The sequence below is a fragment of the Carcharhinus amblyrhynchos genome, chromosome 34 (genome assembly GCF_965287045.1).
Source record: "Carcharhinus amblyrhynchos chromosome 34, sCarAmb.v2.hapA, whole genome shotgun sequence".
Lineage (NCBI taxonomy): Eukaryota > Metazoa > Chordata > Chondrichthyes > Carcharhiniformes > Carcharhinidae > Carcharhinus > Carcharhinus amblyrhynchos.
This window is the reverse complement of record NC_137357.1, coordinates 19,513,589-19,539,395: the sequence shown is the minus strand read 5'-3', so window position 1 is coordinate 19,539,395 and position 25,807 is coordinate 19,513,589. Positions and strand designations below refer to the sequence as shown.

Below are 25,807 nucleotides of genomic sequence, written 5' to 3'. Positions count from 1 at the left end.
CTGAAGGCATTACCATTAATGACGGGTGATTAAAATTGGTAACGTTCTGGAGACTGGAGGACTTGGACCAGAGGAAATTACGGGGATACACAGAGGTGAGGCAGTGGGACGATTTGAAAACTGAGGGTAAGAACTTTAACCTCAACAAATTGCTGAACTGGGAGCGACTGAGGGCAGGGGCAGTCAGATTTTGGGTGGCAACAGATTGGCAGAAGGTACAAGACAGGACAATGGCAGGAATGTTTTTATTCATTGATGGGACATGCTTGGTGCTGGCTGGCCGTCACCGGATGTCCTTGAACTGCGTATCAGTAGGCAGTTGAGAGTCAATCATTGAATCCTACTGTGCAGAAGGAAGCCATTCGGCCCATCAGGTCTGCGCCGACCACAGTCCCATGCAGGCACTATCGCCATAACCCCGTGCATTGACCCGAGCTGACCCCCATGACCGTGACAAATCACATCGCTGTGGCTCTGGACTGACATGCAGGTCAGGCCAGGTAAGGGACAGCATGAAGGCACAATGGTTAGCACTGCTGACTCACAGTACCAGGGACCCGGTTTCAATTCTGTTCTCGGGTAACTGTCTGTGGGGAGTTTGAACATTGTCCCTGTGGGTTTCTTCCGGTTGCTCCAGTTTCAGGTGGATTGGCCACACTAAATTGCCCCTTCGTGTCAGGGGGATTAACAGGGTAAATACAAGAATAGGGCCTGGGTGGGATTGTCGTCGGTTCAGGCTCGATGGGCCGAATGGCCTTTTCCCGCATTCTAGTAATTCTATGATTTAAAAACTTCCTTCCCGAGAGGATCATGTGTTTTTTTGCCTGACAATAGTTTTGTGGTCATCAGTAGATTCTTACTTGCAGATTTTTTTTTGTTATTGAATTTAAGTTCTACCATCTGCCGTGGTGGGATTCGAACCCAGGTCCCTCGAACAGTAGCTGAGTTTTGGGAATCAGTGGTCTAGCAATAATACCACTATGCTATTGTCTCCCCAGTGCCCAGAGATGGTATTAGGTCTTAGTGATGGCAGAAGTATGTGACCAGCAACACGACTGTAAAAATCCTTACTTCGTGGAGGCTGGAAGATCTTGAGGAGCGCTGTGTTAACAGAACCCTCTAAATCATTAAATTGTATTTTTTCTCTTGAACAACATCAATGCGAAAGCTCCCCATGTGGAATCACAGAATCCCTACAGTGCAGCAGGAGGCCAATCTGACACAACATTTTATCCAAACCATCTTCTCCCCCACTCTATCCCTGTAATCCCAGACATTTACCGTGGTCATTCCGATCCAACCAACACAGCTTGGGACACTAAGAGGCAATTTAGCATGGCCAATCCACTAAACACACATACACATACTGGACTGTGGGAGGAAACCCACGCAGGGGTAGGATTAGACGTTCACCCAATTGAACCCCAGGTCCCTGGAGATGTGTGGCAGCAATGCTAACCACTCTGCCTGCCCACAGAAAGATGTAGCGGTAGCACAGTGGTTAGCACTGCTGCCTCACAGCGCCAGGGACCCGGTTTCAATTCCAGCCTCGGGTGACTGTGTGGAGTTTGCTCATTGTCCCCGCGTCTGCAAGCGTTTCCTCCCGCGGTCCAAAGGTTAGGTTTCAGTTGATGCCTTCATGTCAGGGGGATTAACAGGGTCAATGCGTGGGGTTGTGAGGATAGGGCCTGGGTGGGGTTGTTGGCAGTGCAGTTTCGATGGACTGAATGGTCTCATGCTGCACTACAGGGATTCTATGATTCTCTGTCTTGAAGCAAGTTGTGGGGGTGGGTGGGAGCAAATTGTGTGGGGGGAGGGGAGCAATAATTGGCAGTCTCACAAATTGGATTAGATTAACGCTGCAATCAAATTACTGTGAAAATTCCCTGGTGATGGTACAAAAGTGGGAGAGCCAACTAGCTGTCAGCAGGTGTCAGTATCTTGAGTGACACAGTGGTTAGCACTGCTGCCTCACAGCACCAGGGGACCTGGGTTCAATTCCGACCAAGGGTCACTGTCTGTGTGTGAGTCTGCGTGTTCTCCCTGTGTCTGCGTGGGTTTCCTCTGGATGCCCCAGTTTCCTCCCACAGTCCAAAGATGTGTGGGTTAGGTGGATTGGCCACACTAAATTGTCCCATAATGTCAGGACAAAGAACAACACAGCATGGGAAACAGGCCCTTCGGCCCAACTAGCCCACGCCGCTATTTTAACAATGTGCTTTTCCTCTTCCACCCTTGACCCATGTCTATGCTTATGGCACCCACATTGGAAACCAGATTGAGGGGAGGATAATTTAGGGACAATTTGTTACACCAATCAGCCTAAGAGCACATCTTTGCGGTGTGGGAGGAAACCAGAGCACCAGGAGGAAACCCACGCAACCACAGGGAGAATGCGCAAACTCCCACAGACACTGGCCCAAATCCATGTACCTGCGCAGCAAACAGTGATAGTCTTTATGGGATCCATTATCTGATACACCTCAATTAGATCCCCCCTCAATCTCCATCTTTCTAAGGAAAACAGCCCCAATTTACCCAATCTTTCCTCATAACCCAGTCCTTCCATACCAGGCAGCATCCTGGTAAACCTCCTCTGCACTCTCTCCAGGGTCTCCAATCCTTCCGGTAGTAAGGTGACCAGAACTGGATGCAGTACTCCAAATGTGGTCTAACCAATGTTGTATACAACTGCAGCATTAGACGCCAGCTCTTGTACTCTATACCCCTTCCTATAAAGGCGAGCATACCATAAGCTTTCTTCACAACCTTCTCCATCTGTGTTGCCACCTTCGAAGTCTTGTGCACTTGCACTCCCAGGTCGCTCTGCATTTCTATACTCTTAACAGGTCTACCCTTTATCATCTAACTCCCCTCTACATTATTCCTTCCAAAATGCATCACCTCGCATTTATCAGGATTAAATTCCATCTGCCATTTATCTGCCCAATATACCAGCCTATCTATATCCTGCTGTGTTGCCTGACACTCCTCCTCACTGTCCACCAATCCTGCCATCTTTGTGTCATCTGCAAACTTGCTGATCACACCACGTACGCCCTCTTCCAAGTCATTTATAGATATTACGAATAGAAGAGGGCCCAGTACTGAGCCCTGCGGCACACCACTGGTGACAGACCTCCAGCTGGAAAAGGACCCTTCCACTCCTACTCTCTGTCTCCTGTTACCGAGCCAGTTCTCAATCCATCTAGATACCTGTCCTTGTATCCCATGAGCCTTAACCTTTTCAACCAACCTACAGCCTTACTGAAATCCATAGAGATGACATCAGCGGCTCGTCCTTCGTCGACCGTTTTTGTCACCTCCTCAAAAAAGTCAGGGGGGCTAACAAGGGTAAATACGTGGGGTTACGGGGATAAGTCCTGGGTGGGATTGTGATCGGCGCAGACTCGATGGGCTGAATGGCCTCCTTCTGCACTGTAGGGATTCTATGATCTTCAGGAAAGAAAAGTGACTGAGGGGAGGGAAGAAAATCCTGTTGCAAATATTGGAGCACCCTGTGTGAGCAGGTTCTCTGTGCTACTCCTGTCTCACACAGTATTTCCAGCACTGAAATGCAGCAATTTTTATTTTTTTTTTGTGTGTGTTTTTTTTGTATTTGATTGGCAACGGCGCTGTCCCTTTAAAAGGCACATTCCTGACTGGACCTTTAAAAGAAAACACACACATAGTGCCAAATAAGGTGTGGGCTGGAAATGATTACGTCAGCTGAATTTGTTCAGGAACTGCACAGTGACCCTGGTGTTAAGCAGCAAGCAAGCTGGGTGGCTGGGTGATGTAGTTTTACCAGTAACTCTCTGTCACTTCCTCTCTGTCGGAGTGCAGTCCCAGAAGCCGGTGCAAGGGGTGGAGTTGGTGTGCCAGCGAGGAGGGGAAATCTGCAGGACGTTCACTTGCTACTTGCTGTGCTGGCCCATGTTCATTCTTTCTGCTGAGGCAGCAGGGCAGGGTGGAGGAGTGGGACAAGGGTTTGAGGGTCAGGCTGAGAGAGGCAAACGTGATTGAGCCAGCGGGTGGGGTGCAGTGGAATGGGGGGGGCCCCCTCCCTGCTAAAACATGACAAGGCAAACAAACACTGCCACTCAATGGGTGTTCCCCAACACCACCCATCCACACACACACACACACACATATTGTCCATGCAGAAAGGCATCTACAGAGACACTAAGTGGGGTTGGCAGCAAGGAGATGACCTTTGGAACTTGCACAGCATGTCACTGACCCATATTTGCCACATAGTCTCTTCCCCCTGCCCCTGCTAACTAAGTACCCAATCAACAGTAGTTCAAGAATAAAACCCATCGCTGTTCAACCATGCGGACCCTCACACCCAGTGGTGCATTTTAACCATTGAGATTTAGATTTAAACCCTCTGAAGGGGGGAACAAGAGAATATACACAGATATATCACACATCTCTCCAGCCCAATATCAAAAACACTCTCTGCTCGATGGTTTAATTTTTTTTTTGGAGGGTGGTGGTTGTTGAGGATGGCACGGCGGCACAATGGGTTAGCACTGCTGCTTCACAGCACCAGGGACCTGGGTTCGATTCCCAGCTCGGGTCACTGTCTGTGTGGAGTCTGCACCTTCTCCCCGTATCTACGTGGGTTTCATCCGGGTGCTCCAGTTTCCTCCCACACTCCAAAGATGTGCGGGTTAGGTTGATTTGGCCATGCTAAATTGACCCTGAGTACCAGGGAGATTATCAGGGTGAATGTGTGGGTTTACCGGGATAGGGCCCAGGTGGGATTGTGGTCGGTGCTGACTTGATGGGCTGAATGGCCTCTTTCTGCACTCTGGGGATTCGATTAAATATTTTGTTTGCACGCCACCAATTGCATTGAAGCATAGAAACACACTTGGAAGCATAGAAAATAGGAGCTGGAAGAGGCCATTCGGCCCTGCTCCACCATTCACTTTGATCGTGGCTGATCATCCAATTCAACAGCCTGATCCCGCCTTCCCTCCATATTGTTTGATCCCCATCATCCCAAGTGCTTTATCCAACTGCTTCTCGGAAACTTTCAATGTTTTGGCCTCAGCTACTTTCTGTGGTATCGAATCCCGCAGGCTGGCCACTCCCTGGGTGAGGGTGAAGTGTTCCCTTCACCCAGGGAGCGCTCCGCCTGTGAGAGCCGCGTGAAGGCAAAAGGAAACACTGAGATGGGAGCTTTGTCCATCCTTCCCAACAGTGGCTGGCCCGGTCGAAATCAAGGCCGCTTTGCCAAGTCTCGCCCACCCCCCGCCAACCCCGTTCCCCCCCCCCCCACCCCATCCCCCACCACCCCCCACCCCCCCAAGCTGGCGGGCAAAATGGGACTTGCTTTCCAAGGAGAATTTCCAAAGCCTTGAAAACATGGGAGTCGCTGCTCCCACTGAGGGGGTGCAAGGCTGAAAGAGTTGGGGGGGACATGAAGGTCAGGTTGAAATCTAAACTGAGGGGGTGGAGTGGGGTGGGGTGGGGTTTAAAAATAATAATGTTGCCAATATTCCAGAGCTTCTGCGGAGGGAGGAATGTCCTCACACACTGAGACTTCTCCCCCAGCAATTTCCGATTTCAGATTTGCATCAATATTGTTTTTTTTATTATGCTGATACAGACTAGAATTTTTTTTAAATCCCAGCAGTGAGCCAACGGGCCGAAGGGACTGTAAATTCCCTGCAAAGAAAAGTGGGGTGGCTGCCCCATGACTGTGACTCCGACCAGAGACAAACTTCCTCTTCCTGGTGGGATTTGAGAGAGGAGGATTGAAGAGGGTGTATTACTTTAATGGACTGTAAGACTTGAGGAGGGGTTTGAAGAGGGTGTATTGATTTAATGGACTGTAGGGTTTGAGGGGGGTAGGAGAGGGTGTATTAATTTAATGGACTGTAAGATTTGAGAGGGTTGAAGAGGGTGTATTGATTTAATGGATTGTAGGGTTTGAGAGAGGAGGGGGGAAGAGGACAGGGCGTATTAATTTAATGAACTGTAGTATTTGACAGAGGAGGGGAGATAAAAGAGGGTGCATTAATTTACTGGACAGTAGTATCTGAGAGGTACAAAAGAGGTGTATTAATTTAGTGGACTGTAGTATTTGAGGGGGGTGGTGTATAGAAGAGGGTGTATTAATTTAGTGGGATGTAGTATTTGAGGGAGGGGGTAGTGTTTTGAAGAGGGTGTATTAATTTAGTGGGCTGTAGTATTTGAGGGGAGGTGCTGTATAGAAGAGGGTGTATTAATTTAGTGGGCTGTAGTATTTGAGGGGAGGTGCTGTATAGAAGAGGGTGTATTAATTTAGTGGGCTGCAGAGTTGGAGGGGGGGGGGTTGTATTAATTAAATCCCCATTGAGGTGACTGATGATCTGGGCTGAGTGGGTGGGAGAGGCACCAATCGGGAACTGCAATTGGATTGGGTTGGGTTGGGGTGGGAAGAGGGACTTGACAGCAGGAATGAGAAGGGAGGAAAGGGACGGAGCGGGGCACAGTGACTGCTGCAAAGTGGGAAAGGGGGCCAAATTCCCTGCGCAGGTCAGGTGCAGGATTTTGGGAAAAAAAAACTAGAGGGAGGGAAGGGAAAAAAAAAATCTGGAGCAACCAGAATGCTTCGGAGTGTCAGAGCTTCAGTTCCGGAGTAAAGAAGCGATGAGCAGGTCATTAAACAGCATCTTGTGATCTGCTTGTTCCATTTTGATGTGATCGATGAGGCACTGAGGAAAGGGACAGGGAGACAGGGACACACATACACACACACATACACACACACACACAAGCAGGACTGGTGACGGTGGGCTCCTCTTTTTCTCTGCTTTCGTTTTCGTTGCAGCGCTGGGGACGGACGCGGTTGTGTTTGTGTAGAGTTGGTTTTGGAGAGAGTGGGGCGTCTCAGCTCTCCCAACATCGCAGCGCTGCTGCTGCTGCTGCCTCCTTTAAGACTGGGGAGGGGGGCTTGGGCTGGGGTTTGATTTTGTTTTTTTTTGTGTCCCCCCCCACCCCCATCCCTCTTGTGGATTGCAACTCTTTCCACCACCACCCCCCCCACCACCCTAAAAAATATCACCCCCCCCCCACCACCACCACCACTTATTTGTCCCCCTCCCAGTCATGCTCCAGAATGACACCAAGAGGCAACCGGTCTGCTGCCCCTACCTGGAGCAAAACCTGGAGTCCTTGAAGAGTCCCGAGGTCAGTGCCGGGGATGGGAGCGCCCAGCTGGACTGCCCACCTGCCCCCCCCGCCGGCTTGGTCCTGCAAGATCAGGGAGGGGGCACTTCCGCGCTCAGCGCCCTGGGGTGGTCGACCAGCCAGGGCAGCGACGAGGGTCTCCTGCAGCAAGGGGTCCTGCCCACCGCCATGTTGTTACCAAAGATGGTCCACCTGGGGCCCCTGTTTGGAGGGAGCTTCCCCTCGGTGCAGCAGATGGGGTTGTCACAGCAGCAGCAGCAGCAGCAACACAGGAGATCACCACCCAGCCACCACCCTCACCAAGGGACCTTCTCCCAGAGGAACAACTTCAACCCCCAGCAGCAGCAGCAGCAAGCCTTCCGTACACTGAACTGGGGCGGCCACCAACACCAGAGCGGTGGTGGCAGCGCAGGAGGAGGAGGAGGAGGAGGTAGTTGCGGCGGTGGTGGCTGGGGCAGTGTCACTAACACCTGTGGCCGGGGATTGAGAAGATCCGCTGGAGTAATGGGCGTCTCGAACTCAGTTCCTTCCTGCTCCTCCAAGAGGTCCTACTCCAGCCACGTGATGGTGCCCCCTAAACTCAACAGAGGCCGCCCGGCACTGACTCCCAAATCCTGGATGGATGACAACCCGCTGAGGACAGACGGCAACAGCAATTGGCTGCCTCATCACCAGGTAACCCGCTTAATAATTCTGTAAATTTACCCCTGTGGTGGAAAGTACTTGTATCATTGCTGTGTTTGAACAGATGGGGTCAACCAGTCGGACTTTCGGCCTAGTTAGCCTTTGAGTATGATCAACTTCAGTTCCATCTTGCTTGTGTCCCTTCATTTCCTTTATGGTTCAGCAATTCAAGATTGAGATCAGTGGAGTTTGAACACAAAACAAGCTCAGCCCTCTGAGGTAGAGAATTCCAAAGGTCCACAACCTTCTGAGTAATGACATTTTTTTTCATTTCAGTCCTGAACAAGCCAACCTTGTATCCTGAGACCCAAGCGCCTATTCCTAGATTCCCTGTCCAAGAGAAACATTATCCCAGTCGCTACCCAATGTCAGCCCCAAAGGTATTTTGTGTTTGGTTGAGATGACCTGGTTATTTTTGAGTCCAGGAAATCAAGGCCCAATCCACCCTATTTCTCATGATCGGACAATCTCCCTCACTGAATTATTACAGCGCAGAAGGTGACCATTCAGCCCATCATATCTCCATTGGCTCTCTGAGCGAGCATTTCACCAAGCCTAGCCATCCCAGGAGCGAGCCCAGTGAACCTTTGTTGCCGATGCTAGCCTATCCTTGCCTAAGGCCTCAGGAAAAATGTTCAGCTCCGTGTACCTTCGTCTCGTGGCCCAATGAGTAAACATACTGATGGAACTCAGTTACTCTGCATTTACAGGCTGCTGGGGGAGCCTTGGGTTTGAGCCTTTGTTTTCAGGAGTGGAAGGGGGAACTTGTGAGTAAGAGTTCCTGCTTCAGCTGTTCCTGCTGCCTTTGCTCTGTTTGACTGCTGTGTTGGGGGCAGGATGGGAACTTGGCTGGCATTTCTGCTCACCTGCACCTTCTCAAACATAAATATGCATCTTTCTGCAACTTAGTTCAGAGGCCTTTTCTATTGCGTGGAGTACAGCAAATATTCACCTATCCTGTGTATCTTTTAATGCACATAGAATCCCTACAGTGCAGAAAAGGCCATTTGGCCCATCTAGTCTGCACTGACTCTCTTAGAGTAACTTACCCAGGTCCTCTTCCCCACCCTGTTCCTGTAATTCCACACACTTCCCATGGCTAATCCACCTGAACTGCACACACTTTGGAATTTAGCATGGCCAATCCACCTAACCTGCACATATCATCATACTTCTCCAGAGGTTGTTGCCCCCAGAACCTTCTGAGATCTCGGCGCTCCTGGTGTGCTGCACGTCTCAGGTGCTGATTACTCCACCATTGGTGGTGGAGCTGCCTTCAGCAACCTGAGACACGAATCTCTGGGATTTCGTCCCTAAACCTCTCTCCGTCTCTCTCTCTCTCTCTCTCTCTCTCCACCATTTAGGCCAATCTGTTGATCACCTGTCCTGATGTCTCCCTTTGAGGCTTGCTGTGAAAATTCTGTTTGATAACATTCCAGGTGGGGGTCATCTTGCTGTTTAAAGGTGCTATGTAAATGCAAGTTGTTGCTGTTGTGGTTTCTAAAAACAAAGACAGGTTCAGTCAACAGAAGTGTCTGCATTAGGAGGCAACAGAGGAAAGGTGGTTAGTTCAGAAAAACCTATCTGCTTTTTCCCTCAAACATTGTTCAGCAGCCAATGATCTCTGCAGTTTGATTATCATTTTCAAGGTTCCTTTTAGGTTTTGCAGCTGATTTTCCTGCTGCTTTATTTATTTTTAACTTTTAAGTCTGTGGAAGAGTGTTGTGGGCTCTCCCTTTCACCTGACTTGCATTGCCAAAGGGAAAGGATTGGTGGAGCTCACTGCGTGTGTTTTTTTTTGGAGGCCCCAAGCCATGTGTCATTAAACTGAAGGCATGGACAGGGTGGATAGTTCAAGACTTTATCCCAGGGTGGGAAGTGTCAGTTATAGGGAGGGGTGCATAGGCTCAAGGTGAGGGTGGGGGGAGAAGTTGAATGGAGATTTGCAGAGAAAGTTTTTCACGCAGAGAGTGTTGGGTGCCTGGAACGCGCTGCCAGAGGAGGTGGTGGAAGCAGACACATGAGCAACATTTAAGAGGGACCTGGACAGGTACGTGAATACGGAGGGAATGGACCGAGGCAGAAGGAGCTTTGACAAAGGGTCGTCTGGACTCGAAACGTCAGCTCTTTTCTCTCCTTCCAGTTGCTGCCAGACCTGCTGAGATTTTCCAGCATTCCTTCTTGAGGTTTTGTTTTAGTTTATTTAGGGCATCATGATCGGCACGGGCTTGAAGGGCCTGCTCCTGTGCTGTACTCTGTCTCTATCAGCCCAAGATAGTGGGGGACAAATTGGAGGATTGCAAATTTTCCGCCTCGCTCAAATTGTGGGAAGGCAACCGGAAATCAGCAGGAGGACGTTTGCAGAAGTGGAGGAGGTTGGGAGGTGTGTGACCTTTCTACTGAGGTCAAAAAGAACTGTCGACAGACCATGTGATAAAATGGAGGAAGTACCGGTGAAGGACCAGCAGAAAGACCGGACCCCAGTCAGGTTTGGTCCCACGTCGGGGCAGCGGCGGGGGGGGGGAAGGAGATTCACAGTGAAGTTGGAATCTTCAAATGCAGAGAACGTCACCAATCGTGCTGTGATAATCTGCCCTTCTCAATTCTCCTGGCTCTGAATGGCTCCCAAGTTAGCTCTGCTGGTAACTTGTCGATCTGTGGGCCTTGCGGAACCATTTTCAGCTTATAATTGAGAACTGAGACACTGATGCCTATTTACGGAATGAAAACAGAAAACTCTTTCTCTCTCCACAGATGCTGCCTCACCTGCTGAGTATTTCCAGCATTTTCTGTTCTTATTTCAGACGTCTGCTTTCTGACGGATGCACTAAATGTAAGATCTAGACAAGTCTCCAAAAAAGCTTGGCTGCCATGTTGGTACAGCAGGAGACACAGTGGCCACTGCAGTGAAGGGAATGGAAGAGGTATTCAGGTCATAACTTGCAGCAGCTTTTAGGAATTGGGTTTTCGGGTAGACTGGCTGCCTTGAGGCAGGGTTGGCGAGTGTCTTGGAAGGCTGACGAGGGGTCCCAGATACAGGGAAGGCCCTTTGGGACTGAGATGAGGAGAAACATCTTCATTCAGAGGATGGTGAACCTGTGGAATTTGATGCCTCAGAGAACCGTAGAAGCCAAGTCACTGAGTACACTCGTGTAGGAAATGGATTTCTAGACTCCAAGGGTGTTGAGATGGAGGATCAGCCATGATCATACTGAACGGCACGGCAGGCTCAAAAGGGCAAATAACCTGCACCTGTTCCAATTTCCTAAGTTTCCTTATACCAGTGTTGACAATGAATGCTCGCCTGTGGACCAAGGGGGGCATAGCAACTGAACCCAGTACACTCCAGAGCACAGATCACTGGATAAGGATTTGGGAACAAGAATCATAGATTCCTCTACCCTTACCTCAACTCTCCTGAGCAATGAGTTTGTCTATTAACTTCACTCTCTGCTGCTCCCTGCACTGGATAAGGCTGGACTGACCCAAGTAGGCTCAGCAAGTCATTTGTCTCAACTCCCGCAGGGTTTGGAAGCAAAATCTTTTGTCTTGTGACAAGATTCTCAGGGGGGTCAGTTTGCCATCAGAGGTTATATTTGCCATGGCGGCCATGCCTTCAGCTACCTTGCCTCAGCTCTGGAACCTCCATCCTCAACCCCTGTGCCTCTCCATCTCTCTCTCTCCTCCTTTCAGACGTCCCTTTAACGACACTGCTTTTGGTCACCTCGTGTCATCTTGTGTGTCAGGGTTTGCTTGATGATGCTCCCGTGAAACGTTGTGTCAAGGCTTTTGGAATCCACTTTGTGTTTTTGGTTGCATAGTGTTTTGTAGGAGGGAATGGGTTGCTAACTCCGAGTCATAGAAACGGAGATAGAAATTAGAAGCAGGAGTAGGCCATTTGGCCCTTCGAGCCTGCTCCACCATTCATTTTGATCATGGCTGATCATTAAATTCAATATCCTGATGTCCCCCCATTCCCCCTCACTATCTCTCTTAACCCCTAGGACTATATCTAATTTCTTCTTGAAATCGGACAATGCTTTTGGCTTCAACGACATTCTGTGGTAGCGAATTCCACACACTGCCCACCCTCTGGGTGAAGAAATTTCTCCTCACCTCAGTCTCGATCAACATTCACTGGGATGAATGAGGGTCAGGGTCGAGGCAGTCTGCTTTATCTTGGTCTTTGGGGGGAAAATGAAGTGCTTCTCTACAGATAAAAGCAAAACATTGCGGAATGTGAAACACAAACAGAAAATGCTGGGGAGAGAACAGAACCAATGTTTCGAGTTAGGATGACCTTTCGTCAGAGCTAATCCTCAAGCTCTGACAAAGGGTCATCCTAACCCTCAACGTTGGCTCCATTCTCTGCCCACAGTTGCTGTCAGACCTGCTGAGATTTTCCGGCATTTTCTGTTTTTGGTGCATTTCTATAGCGTCTTTCCTGAGCTTTTGGGGCCCATTTGTGCTTTACAGCCTATCAAGTATCTTGGTCTCGGAGCAGTGGGTGATGAAAGGCGAGAGAGCCAGTTTGTCCTCGGCAAGCTCCTGCAAACAGCTATGAGATAGTGACCCGGATGGTCTGTTTTCAGTCATATTGTTGGGAGGGGAAGGATGAATATTGATCGAGACAACAGGGTAAACTCTTCTGATCCTCTTCAAAACCGGACAGTGGTATATTTGAGAAGGAAGATGGGGGTCCTCGAACTGTTCACAGGGAAGGCAGCGCCCATGATAATAGTTGGGCCCACGGATTATGATGGGGGTGGAGGAGAAATGGAGATCCCTGTACACTGATAATGGTGTGCGGGCAAACGGCAGATCAGACTGGCAAAACATTCAGATGTTGGTGGGAACGTTGGGGAGCGGTGCAGCAGACTTCTGAGCTTTGCTGTCAACTGGCCTTGAAGGTGAGGTGGTGCTTCAGGTGTTAAATTAAGGACAAGTGCAGGGAAGCAGAACAGTCATCATTCCAAAAAAGAAATTGGAGGATTGTGTGTTTATTGTACGCGTTATCTCGCCAGAAATCTGAAGGTCAGAGGAAATTTTCTGCAGCTTAGTCTGGCAGTGCTCGGGGAGTCGGAAACACAGGTGCTCCTTCATGTGTGTCTCAAGGTGAGAGAGGACTGAGTTTCTGGAAAGTGAATTACTTGGCCCAGAAAGATCACCGCTCGTGTCCCCTGTCTGAGTCAAGCTCAGCTGCTGAATGAGTTGGTTGGAGCACGATGGACACTCTGGGCTGGTGAGGGGTGGGGGCCGGGATTCGGTTCTGCCTCTGGACCCTGACCCTCTGCGAGGACAGCTCTGGGCTTGCCGGTGATGCATGTGCTGGGTGAATAGCCAGTTGCTGCTGATTGCCTCAGTTCCTGTGTCAGAATGCTTGACTTTGGATAAGCTGCGGTGCAAGCACTGGATTCTTTCCCACCCCGTCATTCTCCTCTCGCCAACCATCCCCCGCTCTGGCCAAATTCTTCCTCGTCCTTCGTCCTCCATTTTTGCCACCTTGTTCCGATCCGGAACACTGTCCAAGAGTTTTGTGCACGGTGACAGGGTAAACTCAGTGGTTAGCACTGCTGCCTCCCAGCACCATGGACCCAGGTTCAATTCCGGCCTTGGGTGAGTCTGTGTGTGGACTCGGCACATTCTCCCCGTGTCTGCGTGGGTTTCCTCTGGGTGCTCCAGTTTCCTCCCACGCTCCGAAGTTGTGCAGGTTAGGGGGACTGACTGTGTTAAATTGCCCCTTGGTGTCAGGACGATGAGCGGGGTAAATATGTGGGGTTACGGGGATAAATTCAAGAGGCGGCTGGACATAGCACATGGGGCAAATGGGCTCAAAGGTCATGGGGAGAAAGCAGGATTAGGCTCTTGATTTGGACGTGATGGATGGTGGAGCAGGCTGGGACGGCCGAATGGCCTCTTCCTGTTCCTTATGTAAATCTTAGGTGGGATTGTTATCGGTGCAGACTTGATGGGCTGCAATCTGTAGGGACACTCTGATTGTATACACGGCGCTAGATAAATGTAGATTACTGACAGATGTCCTCTGCTTGAAGAACATCCACACCATCCAGTGCAGTTTCCTAGTGAGAGAGGTGGCCACACACACACACACGCTCGACTGTCAGCCATTTCCATAGTTTTAACCTGGGATACTGGGCCCCGGTGCCCCAGTCACCCAGCTCGGAGAGAATGGAACTCAGTCTGCAGTCTATCTCCACGGGTGCAGATAACCCAGTTATCTCAAAAGTGAAGCAACGGGGAGCTCTTGCAACAGAAGTAATCAGCGTTTGACATCACAGCCAAGGTCACGCAGCCTAAATTTAGGCCTTTTTAGAATGAAGGTTCGCTGGTGTTTACAATAAAACATAGGGCATCCTGTACTGAAAATGTCTGCATTTATGTAGAGCTGCCAGCACTGGATAAATTCTTGGTGTGAGATTTTCACTTGTCAGCAACCCGCCCAAGACATAGACCGGAGCCAAAAACCTTTTAATAGCAGCAAATGTGGCAGCCACATGAGATTCAGAAGGGAATCAGTGACTGTTTAGAATGGAAGAGTTAATCAGATAAAGGCAAGTTGTGTTTGAGGGGAAAATGTTTGTTGGAAGATTTGCCTGTTTGGGTTGATGGAGGGGAATGGAATAAGCTGTGTGTGTTGACTTACAGGAGGTGTTTGATAAGGTGTCCCACAGGGGGCTTGTTGCAAAAGCTCAGGCATATGGCACGAGGGCAAATGTAACAGCACGGAGAGAAAGTTGGCTGGCAGACAGGAACAAAATCCGAGTTAATGCATGTTGCTTGGAAGAGTTTAAAGAAAGGAAGAACTTGCATTTATATAGCGCCTTTCGCAGCCTCACAACATCCCAGCACCCTGTGCAGACAACAAAATACTTTTCAAGTTGACCGTACCACTGCAATGTAGGAAAATGTGGTAGGGAGTTTGTGCACAGTAAACAAAAATGTGGCTGAAAGGGAGAAGTGTTATCACCGGACTGGTCATCCAGAGGCCAGACTCATGCTCTGGGGGAAATGGGTTCAAATCCCCACTGGTGCAACTCTTAATTTGAATTCAAAGTGCCCTTGAGGGAAGGAAATCTGCTGAACTGAAATCTCCTGAACTGGTCCAGTCGATGTGCGTGTAACCTGTCATGGGGCCTGTGCATTTTGTTAACAATGTCTACAGGTGGAGGCTCTTGAACCAGAGGGGTAGCAGAATCAAGACCAAATTTTATGGAAAGGCGGTGGTCAAGTGGTGTTATCGTTAGACTATTAATCCAAAAACTCAGCTCGTGTTCTGGGGACCTGGATTCAAATCCCACCACAGCAGGTGATGGAATTTGAATTCAATTTGTGAAAGGAAATCTGGAATTAAGAATTGACTGATGACCGTGAAATGGTTGTCGATTTCTTGGGGAAAAAACCCATCTTGTCCGACAGGGAAGGAAATCTGCTGCCCTTAACTGGTCTGGCCAACATGTGACTCCAGAGCCACAGCCACGTGGTTGACTCTCGACTGCCCTCCATAGGGCAACCTGGGATGGGCAGTAAAAGGTGGCCGGCCAGCCAGCCACACCCATGTCCCCCGAATGAATAAAGAGAAGGTGCAAAGAGGATATTGAGTGGATTGGTCAGCGAGGTGACATGTCCAGTTAAGTAGTGACAGGTGTAGAGGTTCGACTCATTGGGAGGAAGTCAAAATGGGAACATATTCTCAGTGTTCAGAGTGGACACAAAGAGGTTTAAATACAAATTCCCCCAAAGTGTGAGGACAGATAAACTTACAAAGGCCCATTTTAGACCCAGTTGCTACAATCTCTGCAGAAAATCTGTGAACCAAAATATCCAAATGCACAATATGACCCTCAAATGAGGAAATTAGCAACAAGATTCCACTTTTGTAGCTATTAGTTTAACACAAATCAGAAACAAGACAAGTTGCACATGAATTGCAAATGTTACTTCAAATGCAAAGGTAAATTTCATTTTCCACTATGGCAAAGATACAGTTTACGTAAACACAAGTGGCATTTCGTAGCTTTTCATTTTTACGGGATCTGGGTGTCGCTGGCTGGGCCTAAAATTATCGCCCGACCCTAACTTTCTCTCCGTTTCAGTGGACTGTTACAAGTCAGTCATACTCCGGACATTCTCTCTTCCATCTCCATCAGGAAAAAGATACAAAAGCCTGAGGTCATGCACCAACTGACTCAAGAACAGCTTCTTCCCTGCTGCCATCAAATCTTTGAATAGACCTACCTCATAGTAACTTGATCTTTCTCTATACCCTAGCTATGACTGCAATACTACATTCTGCACCCTCTCCTTTCCTTCTCTATGAACAGTATGCTTTGTCTGTATTGTGTGCAAGAAATAATACTTTTCACTGTGAATACTAATACATGTGACAATAATAAATCAAATGGAAAAAAAATGTAGGCCAGACCAGATAAGGATGGCAGATTTCCTTCCCGAAAAGACAGTGAACCAGATGGGTTTTTTTTGGCAAATGACAATGGTTTCCTGCTCATCATTAGACTATTAATTCCAGATTTTTTTTGTTGAATTCAAATTTCACTGCCTATGAAGTTTACTTCAAATTTATTAGTGCCACAAGTAGGCTTACATTAACACTGCAATGAAGTTACTGTGAAAATCCCCTAGTCGCCGCACTCTGGTGCCTGTTCGGGTACACCTGAGGGAGAATTTAGCATGACCAGTGCACCCTCACCAGCACGTCTTTCGGACTGTGGCAGGAAACCCAGGCGGACATGTGGAGTCTGCACGCTTCTCCCCACAGACAGTGACCCAAGCTGGGAATTGAACCCAGGATCTTGGCGCTATGAGACAGCGATGCTAACCATGATGCCACCGTGTGCTATTTGATCCCGGGTCCCCAGAGTATTACCCTGTGTCTCTGGATTGTTAGTCCAATGATAATTCCACTGTGCCACTGCTTTCCCAACTGCACAAAATGCTGCTCTTTACTCACGCAGGGTGTGGGTCAGGCGTCCTACTGAACAACCTGTGCATTTCATAAGCACACTTGTATGAAACTCTCTCCTCTCCACTGCAAACAGTCCTGATGGTGCAGCTTTTCAGAGTTCATTTTCAACTCATCAACCAGCAAGATCCCAGTTCGCAGCTTCGCCACTTCTGCGAAAACCCCCAAGTCTCTAGCGTCACCAACCTGTTCACACAGCTTTAGACCTATTTAGCCAGCTCACACAATTATTCGCCCAAGTTCTGATCTGTTGAACAGAAAAACTGAATGGTTTTGCTCACCAGAGTTCTCCATGTTCCTCTCTCTGTCCCTTTGTGCTTTCTCTTGTGTCTGTGTCTCCGCACTCATCGCCGTGTCTGCCAGCCACACTGCTTTTCTTGGTTTGTTTGTATTTTGTAGCGGAGGAGGATGACAGGCGACTTAATAGAGGTTTATAAGATGATGAGGGGGATAGATAGAGTGGACGTGCAGAGACTATTTCCTCGGGTGGATGTAGTGTTACTGGGGAGCAAAACTATAAGGTTCATGGTGGGAGATATAGGGGGGATGTCCGAGGTAGATTCTTTATTCAGAGAGAATGGTTGGGATGTGGAATGCACTGCCTGCTGTGATAGTGGAGTTGGACACTTTTTAGGAACTTTCAAGTGGTTACTGGATAGGCACATGGAGCACACCAGAATGATACAGAGTGGGTAGCTTGATCTTGGATTCGGACACAGCTCAGCACAACAGCGAGGGCCGAAGAACAGTACAGCAGAGTACAGGTTCTATGTTCCACTGTTTCCAAGTCAAGGGTCACCAGGCCAGATGGACCAGTATCTTTTATCGAGTGATCACTTTTTAAACTTGATGCAAAACTGAAAGTTCCTTTTCAAGTATTGTTGAAGAGAATTCCAGACTTTTTAAAATGACCAACTTTCTTGACCGCTTCCGAACTACGAAGTATCTTTGTGATTTGATTTATTGTTGTCGTGTATTAACATACAGTAAAAAGTATTGTTTTTTGCGTGCCATACAGACAAAGCGTACTGTTCATAGAGAAGGAAAGGAGAGAGTGGTGTTACAGCTAGGGTGTAGAGAAAGATCAACTTCATGCAAGGTGGGTCCATCTTGACAGTTTGACAGCAGCAGGGAAGAGACTGTTCTTGAGTTGGTTGTTACGGGACCTCAGACACAGACCATGAAGTTGGAAGAGAGAATGTCCAGGGTGCGTGGGGTCCTTGATTATACTGGCTGCTTTGTCGAGGCAGCGGGAAGTGTAGACAGAGTCAATGGATGGGAGGCTGGTTTGCGAGATGGACTGGGCAACATTCACAACCTTTTGCAGTTCCTTGCTAGTCACTGTTATGACATCAGAAATGCAGCGGTCGGTGCCTGCAGAGAAACCTCCCACAAATAGCGATGTGGTAATGACCGTTTGAACCATTTTTAGTGATGTTGGTTGAGGGATAGACCTTGTCTGGGCCACTGGGTATTGTATATGTAAACTGCTCAGGTGCCCAAAGCAGTAATTGCTGAAGTTGTACAAGACCACTAATGTGATGCTCAGTTTGTGAAGCCCTCTGTAGGCGGGTATAAGGAGGACATATGAAGGTCTTGTTCGAGATGGGGGCCAGTCATGAGTGGAGACGTGAGGTTCAGGAGATTAGAGGTGAATTGGAAAGGAGAAACCTTGAGTTGGTGAGTCAAAATGAGAGGTTACTAATTTTAGAAAGGCATTGAGGAGAGTGCTACTAAGTAACTGACACAGGAACAATGGACTAAATGGCCTCCTCCTCTGATGTATCAAGCTCTGATTGTACAATCAGATACCCTGTAGGTCTCCCCCCGTAGCCCTGTCTTGAATATACTTCCACCTATTCCATTTTAAATAGGTACAATTCTCTGCCTCAGCCGCTCCCTGTGACAAACTATTCCACGGCCCAATAAATAACTGGAAAAAGTAGAGCAATCCAAGTTGGTTTGATTGTGTTTGCTGCAACAAAGAGAGCTGGCACAAGTCCAGTGTGCGGAATAGGCTGCCTTCTGTGGAAGGTTTCCTCCCTGAGGAAGCCACCTAGGCTGTCGGATTTCTGTCTTGGCTCTGGGGAGTGAGGCTGTGGGGAGAGACTGGTTTGTTGTGCTAGTGAAGGCCTCCATTCAACTGCAGTGTTAGTCTGGTAACACAGGGTTTAATACTGCAACAGGTGAATGCCCCATTCCCATTGTGAGTCCTAATGGTTTACAGCCTGGAAACAGGCCCTTCGGCCCAACTTGTCTATGCTGCCCAATTTTTACCATTTAAGCTCTTCCTAATTGCCTGCATTTGACCCATATCCCTCTATACCCATCTTACCCATGTAACTGTCTAATGCTTTTTAAAAGACAAAATTGTACCTGCCTCTACTACTATCTCTGGCAGCTTGTTACACACACTCAGCACCCTCTGTGTGGAAAAAATTGTCCCTCTGGACCCTTTTGTATCTCTGTTCTGTCACCTTAAACCTATGCCCTCTAGTTTTAGGCTCCCCTACCTTAGGAAAAGATATTGACGATCTAGCTGATCTGTGACCCTCGTTATTTTATAGACCTCTCTAAGATCACCCCTCAGCCTCCTACACTCCAGAGGAAAAAGTCCCAGTCTATCCGGCCTCTCCTTATAACTCAATCCATCAAGTCCCGGTGGTATCCTAGTAAATCTTTTCTGCACTCTTTCTAGTTTAATATCCTTTCTATAACAGTGTGACCATTCTCTTTTTTGCCGATTGAACCTGAGCACTGAATTTCACTGCCATTAATTGTTGAATGCAAAACCTCTTCCTCTTTTCTAGATTCTGCTGTCAGGCTGTACTGCATTCAGGCCAGCTCACAATTAAATGGAAGCAGGAGTAGGCCCTTAAAGCCTTACTCGCCAGGCATACTGTCGTGGATGATCTATGCCGGCCTCCGCTCCTTTTCTGTGCCATTTCCCCGAGAGCCCTCTGTTCTGCAGTCCATCAAATATTTATCCACCTCCACTTCAAATACTTCTAATGATCCAGCCTCCAGCGCCCTTTGGGGCAGAGAATTCCAGAGATTCCCACCCTCTGAGAGGAAATTGCTACCCATCTGGGTTTTAAACGACCGGCCTATACGATCTATAGCTATGTCCCATTGTTCGAGACTCACCAGTGAAAATATCTCGCCATCTGCCCTGTCGAGTCCCCTCAGAGTCTCTTATTTTTGAATAACCTCACCCCTCATTCTCCTAAACTCCAATGAATATGGACCAAGACTATTTGGCCTCTCTTGATAGGACAACCCTCTCATCCAAGGAATTAGCCTGGTAAATCTCCTTTTGGACTGATTCAGTGTTATTAAATCTTTTTTTTTAGATAAGGTAAAACTGTACGCAGTATTCCAGGTGGAGCCTCACCATCACCCTGTACAATAGCAGCAAAAATCTCCGTATTTTTAAACTTCAACCTCTTTGCAATAAAGGCCAAATGGTGTTTGCCTCCTGACTACTTGTTGGACGTAACTGCTAGCTTTTTGTGATCGATGCACGAGAACACCCAGATCCCTCTATATTCACTCATCTGCAGTCACTCTCCATTGAGATAAGAATCTGCCTTTTGACTCCTCCTACCAAAGTGCTCAAGCTCACACTTCTCCACATTAAACTCCGTTTGCCAGGTTTTTGTCCGGTCACCTAATTGATCTATATCCTGTTTCAGAATCACTGCAACCTGCCTTTCCGCCTATCTTCTTATCATCGGTAAATTTGGAAAGCTGACATTGTACTCTTTTCTCCAGGTCATTAATGTATCTTTGTATCATCAAACAAATGTTTTCAAGCGTGATTTACCTTTCATAAAACCATGTTGACTGGGTTTGATTATATTCAGCTCTCTTAAATGATTAGCTATTTCCTCTTTGATTATTGACTCCAGCATCTTGCCAATAATAAATGTTTAACTCACCCATAGTTCCCTGCCTTTTGCCTTTCTCCTTTTTTGAACAAGCAAGTCACATTGGCTGTTTTCCAGCCTCCTGGTCCCCTGCCAGAATCTAAGAGGTTCCGAAAAATTTCAACTAATAGGTCCACAATCTCTGCAGCAACTTCCGTTAAAACCCGAGCATGTAGTTTATCGGGTCCTGGTGACTTGTCTGCCTTTAGCCTCTTGAGTTTCTCGAATACTCTATCCCTTGTGATTGGGCTTTTGTTTTAAGTTCTATCGTGTTATTTGAAATCAGCTGATCTGACACCTGAGGGATATTTGCAATGTCTTCCACGGTGAAGACTGATGCAAAAAGAAACTTAAAACACTTTGTTGTCCCCTGGTCTACCACTATCCTTTGTCGCTTTGTATATCCTGCTTTTCAATGGAACGTTATCCTTAATTTCCTGTGTTAAGTATGGATTTTGTCTCTTTCTCATGGAATCCCTCTCTTTGACTGGGATCAATTCCTGCTGAGCATTTTGGACCAGCTGTTTGAGTATCTGCCGCTGCTTATCGACTGACCTGTATCTGAGCTTGTTTACCCAGTTCACCTCAGACAACCCCTCCCTCATACCATTATAATTGCCCTTATTTAAGTTGAAGACACTGGACCTCACCCTCGAGCTCTATCTGGAATTCTATCATATTGTGCTCACTACCTCCTCGGGGAACCTTAATCGCAAGATCTCTTATTATTCCTTCTTCGTTACACACAACTAAATCTAAAATAGTCCCTTCTTGGGCTGCTTCCATAGCATATTGCTCTAAAACCAATTCCTGATGCACTCCACAAATTCTTCTCCCATGTTGCCCTAGCCGATTTGGTTTCTCCAATCAATATGCAGATTAAATCTACCATGGCCATCGCAGTCTCCTTCGAACATGCCCTTGATATTTCCCCATTTATGTTCTAACTTCTTGAGAGGTCGTGTTTTTGGGGGTCTATAGACTGCTGCCACCCTCGTCTTCCTCCTCACCATTTCAACCCAAACTAATTGTACATCACTACTCACTGCCCTTATATCTAGACTCAGTGCTGCTCTGAAACCTTCCTTTAATAATGCTGGGTCTGGATGGAGAGACACCTTCGGAACAAGGCCTAATTTCTAGATGAACGTTTCTCCAAGCCAGTATGTGAAATGTGCCTCAGTGGGCAAACAGGAGTGAACTCTCTCAGCTTTAGTGAACCGCACTATTTTCTTGGACCACAGGACGAGGAGGCCATTCAGACCCTGAAACTTAGAAACTTTGACCACTCTTTGCCTTTAGAAGTATTTCCTAATTTACTTCCTGAAAGCTGGTCTTTACTTTTCACATTGTGCACCTTTGCATTAAACTTGATTCCCAACTAATCGGAGTAGTTCCTCTCTCTGTATGCTATCTGTCCCCACTGATGTCTTGAAAACCCTGACCAATCACTGCTTAACTGAATAAAATCAAGAAAATACAATTGGTTTGTTCTTCTAACCTCCTCTCCTCACATCTTGCTGTCCAACCAAGGGAACAAGCACTCACTTTTTGCGCTGCTACTTCCCTGGCCAGGTCAATGCAACGGGGATAAGATGATGGGTTATGGAAGAGCAAACAAACTTGCATTTATAAGAACATAAGAAATAGGAGCAGGAGTAGGCCATCTAGCCCTTCGAGCCTGCCCCGCCATTCAATAAGATCATGGCTGATCTGTCGCTGCTCAGTTCCACTTTCCCGCCCTCTCCCCATAACCCTTAATCCCCTCTCCTATCAAAAACCCATCAACCCGGGTCTTAAATATATTGAGCGAGGCAGCCTCCACCACTTCAACGGGCAGAGAATTCCAGAGATTCACCACCCTTTGAGTGAAGAAGTTCTTCCTCAACTCCGTTCTAAACCGTCCCCCCTTTATCTTGAGGCTGTGCCCCCTAGTCCTATTATCCTTTCTGAGCGGGAAGAGTCTCTCCACCTCTATCCTATCCATCCCATTCATCATCTTATATGTTATGTGACACCTTTCATGACCACCATTGTAAAATCAAAAATGCAGCTGGCAAACTGCACAGCAAGCTCTCAAAATATTTCAGCAATACAGCCAGGCAATTTACTTTCTTCTAATTAATATTGCCTGGAATAAATGGGGAGGGGAGAGGGTTAGCACTGCTGCCTCACAGCTCCAGTGACCCGGGTTCCATTCCTGGCTTGGGTCACTGCCTGCGAGGCGTTTGCGCGTTCTCCCTGCATCGACATGGGTTTCCACTGGGTGCTCTGGTTTCCTCCCACACTCCAAAGACATGTGGGTTAGGTTGATTGGCTTCCATAGTGTCCTGGGATGTGTAGGTTAGAGGGATTAACAGCGTGTATGTGTGGGTATAGGGCCTGGGGTGGGATTGATGTCGGTGCAGACTCAATGGGCTGAATGGCCTCCTTCTGCACTGTTGGGTTTCTATAATTTCCATCCATGAAATGTTGGCCAGGGGAGATCCCTGCTTAGCTCGGATCCAGTCAAACCCTGAGACCTTTGTTACTGGAATCAGAGAGCAGATTGGACTTTGGTTTAATGTCCCCTCTGAAACAAACAGACACAACGGCAGTCCCTCAGTACTGCACTGCAATGTTAGTCTGGATCATTGATGGACAACCTACAGCCCAGGGGCCCCATGTGACCCATCTGGGTTCAGAGTGTGACCCACAAGATGTTTTGTTGACCGTTGCCCATGTGCAGGGTTGCCACATTCTGCTGGTTTCCACCCATGTTTTTTTTTTCCTTTTGGTGTGACTGAAGTGATTTGCACGTAAAGCAAGGGTGAGTGAAGTGAGGTGGGTGCTGATTGCTCACATCATTGACTGCCAGAGCCGCGTGCGCGCTTCCTCTGCGTCCAAAGTGCAAATATTTATTCTGTTACCATTTGAAGTTGATAGTTCTGCTAATATATCAATAATTAAGCATTTTCCATAACTCATCTTGAAATACTTGGCCTGTATTTAATCTTATTCATGGGGTTATGGTGAGCGAACACTGGGATGAAAGTGGGCAACTTGTACAGCCCACTCACTAGCCTAGGCTGCCTGCCACTGGTCTGGATTCTCTGCCCAAGTCTCTGCAGTTGGTCTCGGGACCTTGTCCAACTCGAATGAGAGTCATTATCGTGTGGAAGGAGACAGTTCAATCAATCAAGTCCATACTGGCTCCCCACAGAGTGATCCAGTCCGTCTGGTTTTTCCCCCCTCACTCTATCTCCATCGTCTGACAGGTTTATTGCCCTGAAATGCTCATCTCATTTCCTTTCAAAATCACTGTGTCTACTTTCACCACCCTTGTAGGCTGCAACTTCCAGGCCATTGTCAGATACTGCAAAAAAAAAGTTCTTCCTCACATCTCAACTGCGTCTCTTGCCCAAAGCCTTAAGTCTGTGTCCCTGGGCATTCCCACCAGCAGCTCGCTGGCATGGCTGTTCTTCATCGACCTCTGGGCAGCACGGTGGCACAGTGGGTAGCACTGCTGCCTCACAGCACCAGGGACCCGGGTTCAATTTCCACCTTGGGCCACTAAGTGTGCAGAATCTACATGTTCTCCCCATGTCTGCATGGGTTTCCTCTGGGTGCTGTGGTTTCCTCCCACAGTCCAAAGATGTGCAAGTTAGGCTGATTGTCCATATTAAATTGCCAATTGGTGTCGGGGAATTAGCAGGTTAAATATGTGGGGTTATGGGGATGGAGCTGGGTGGGATTGTGGTCGGTATAGACTCCATGGGCTGCTGTAGGGATTCTGTCTAAACTTGTCAAGAGTCCTGGGCACCTGTATCAAAGATTTTTCCTAAGAGATTAACTCCAACCTTTTCTCCCTAACCCTGCACCTTGGATCCCTCATCCCTGGAACGATGCTGGTAAATCTCCCCTCAAGGGCCCTGGAAACCTTCCCACAGCCTGGAGACCAGACCTGGCTGAAGTCCTCCAGTTGTGGTCCGATCAGGGCTTCATGACGAGTGTGCTACCACGTTGAGCCAAAACTGACAGCTGCTCCCGTGGATGTGTCCTCTCCCTCAGTAGACATTTGGGTCGGCCCCTGTCCACTGTCGCCCCAGAAGCACAATTTATTTTCTTTTTACCTCAATTGTTTGTTCCTAATGACTGCACACTCGGTCACTCCTGACTTGCCTTGAGCATTTGGCGTTTATGATTTTAAACTTAATTAGTGTTGAGGCAACTGAACCAAGTGGGGTTCCTCTGACGTGTTGGGGAAGGGGGGGGTGGGGGGATGGTGGGATATTTGGCAGGATTTGTGTTCCTGGTCAGGAATCAATCAGCCCCTGATCCCATCACCTCCCCATCTGGAAAAGACTGTTAATAATCTGCAGTGTGTCTCCCGCCATGGGGAATCTCGTGGGTTAAGAGTGGGTGAGGTATCAGATCGTGCTGGCTGTCTGTGTAACCATACCATGGGGATAAGGTTGCAGCACACAAAGGGGTCACTTTAGCGAGTCTCGCTCTCGGGGGGCCCTCTTCCCCAGAGCCAGGAAGGTTGTTCTTTCCTCTTTGGGTGCTGATGCAATTCCCTTCTGCCTGGATTGAACCTGCCTCCGGCGCCCACTCTCTCGGGCATTACCGAGGCAAAGCAAGAAAAAAAAAAGTGCCTTCAGCAACAAATAGGAGGAAGCTGCAGAACTGGCTACGTGAGAAGTGCTGGAGTCACTTGTTACCGTTGATGGGAACTGGCCAGTGTTGGGTTTCTTTTTCCTCCTGCTCCGTAACCTCCTCGCAAACTCTGCCAGGTTCTATTCTTCACCAGTGACTCAGCCACTTTGCTCTGTGTTACAAGTGTTTGTTTCACCAAGTGTTAAATTACATTCACTTCCCTTTCTTTTCCCACCCTCCACGCATGGCGTCATTGAGCGGTGGTGTAATGGTATTATACCTGGGCCAGTCACCCAGGCGAATGCCCTGAGCGCTGCAGATGGTGAAACCTGAAGTCAATAAAAGTCTGAAATTAAAAGTCTAGTGC

General features: G+C 48.1%; 1 protein-coding gene across 1 annotated transcript in view; it reads left to right on the top strand.

Moving 5' to 3' along the window:
* Positions 1 to 7,085: 7,085 nt before the first annotated feature.
* Positions 7,086 to 25,807, top strand: part of LOC145361176 (cytoplasmic polyadenylation element-binding protein 2-like) — a 49,994-nt gene continuing 31,272 nt past the window's right edge. The window contains exon 1 of the mRNA XM_080216797.1: positions 7,086 to 7,863. Coding sequence (XP_080072923.1) covers positions 7,108 to 7,863 — 756 coding nt within the window. The 5' untranslated portion in view covers positions 7,086 to 7,107. The remainder of the gene's footprint in view (positions 7,864 to 25,807) is intronic.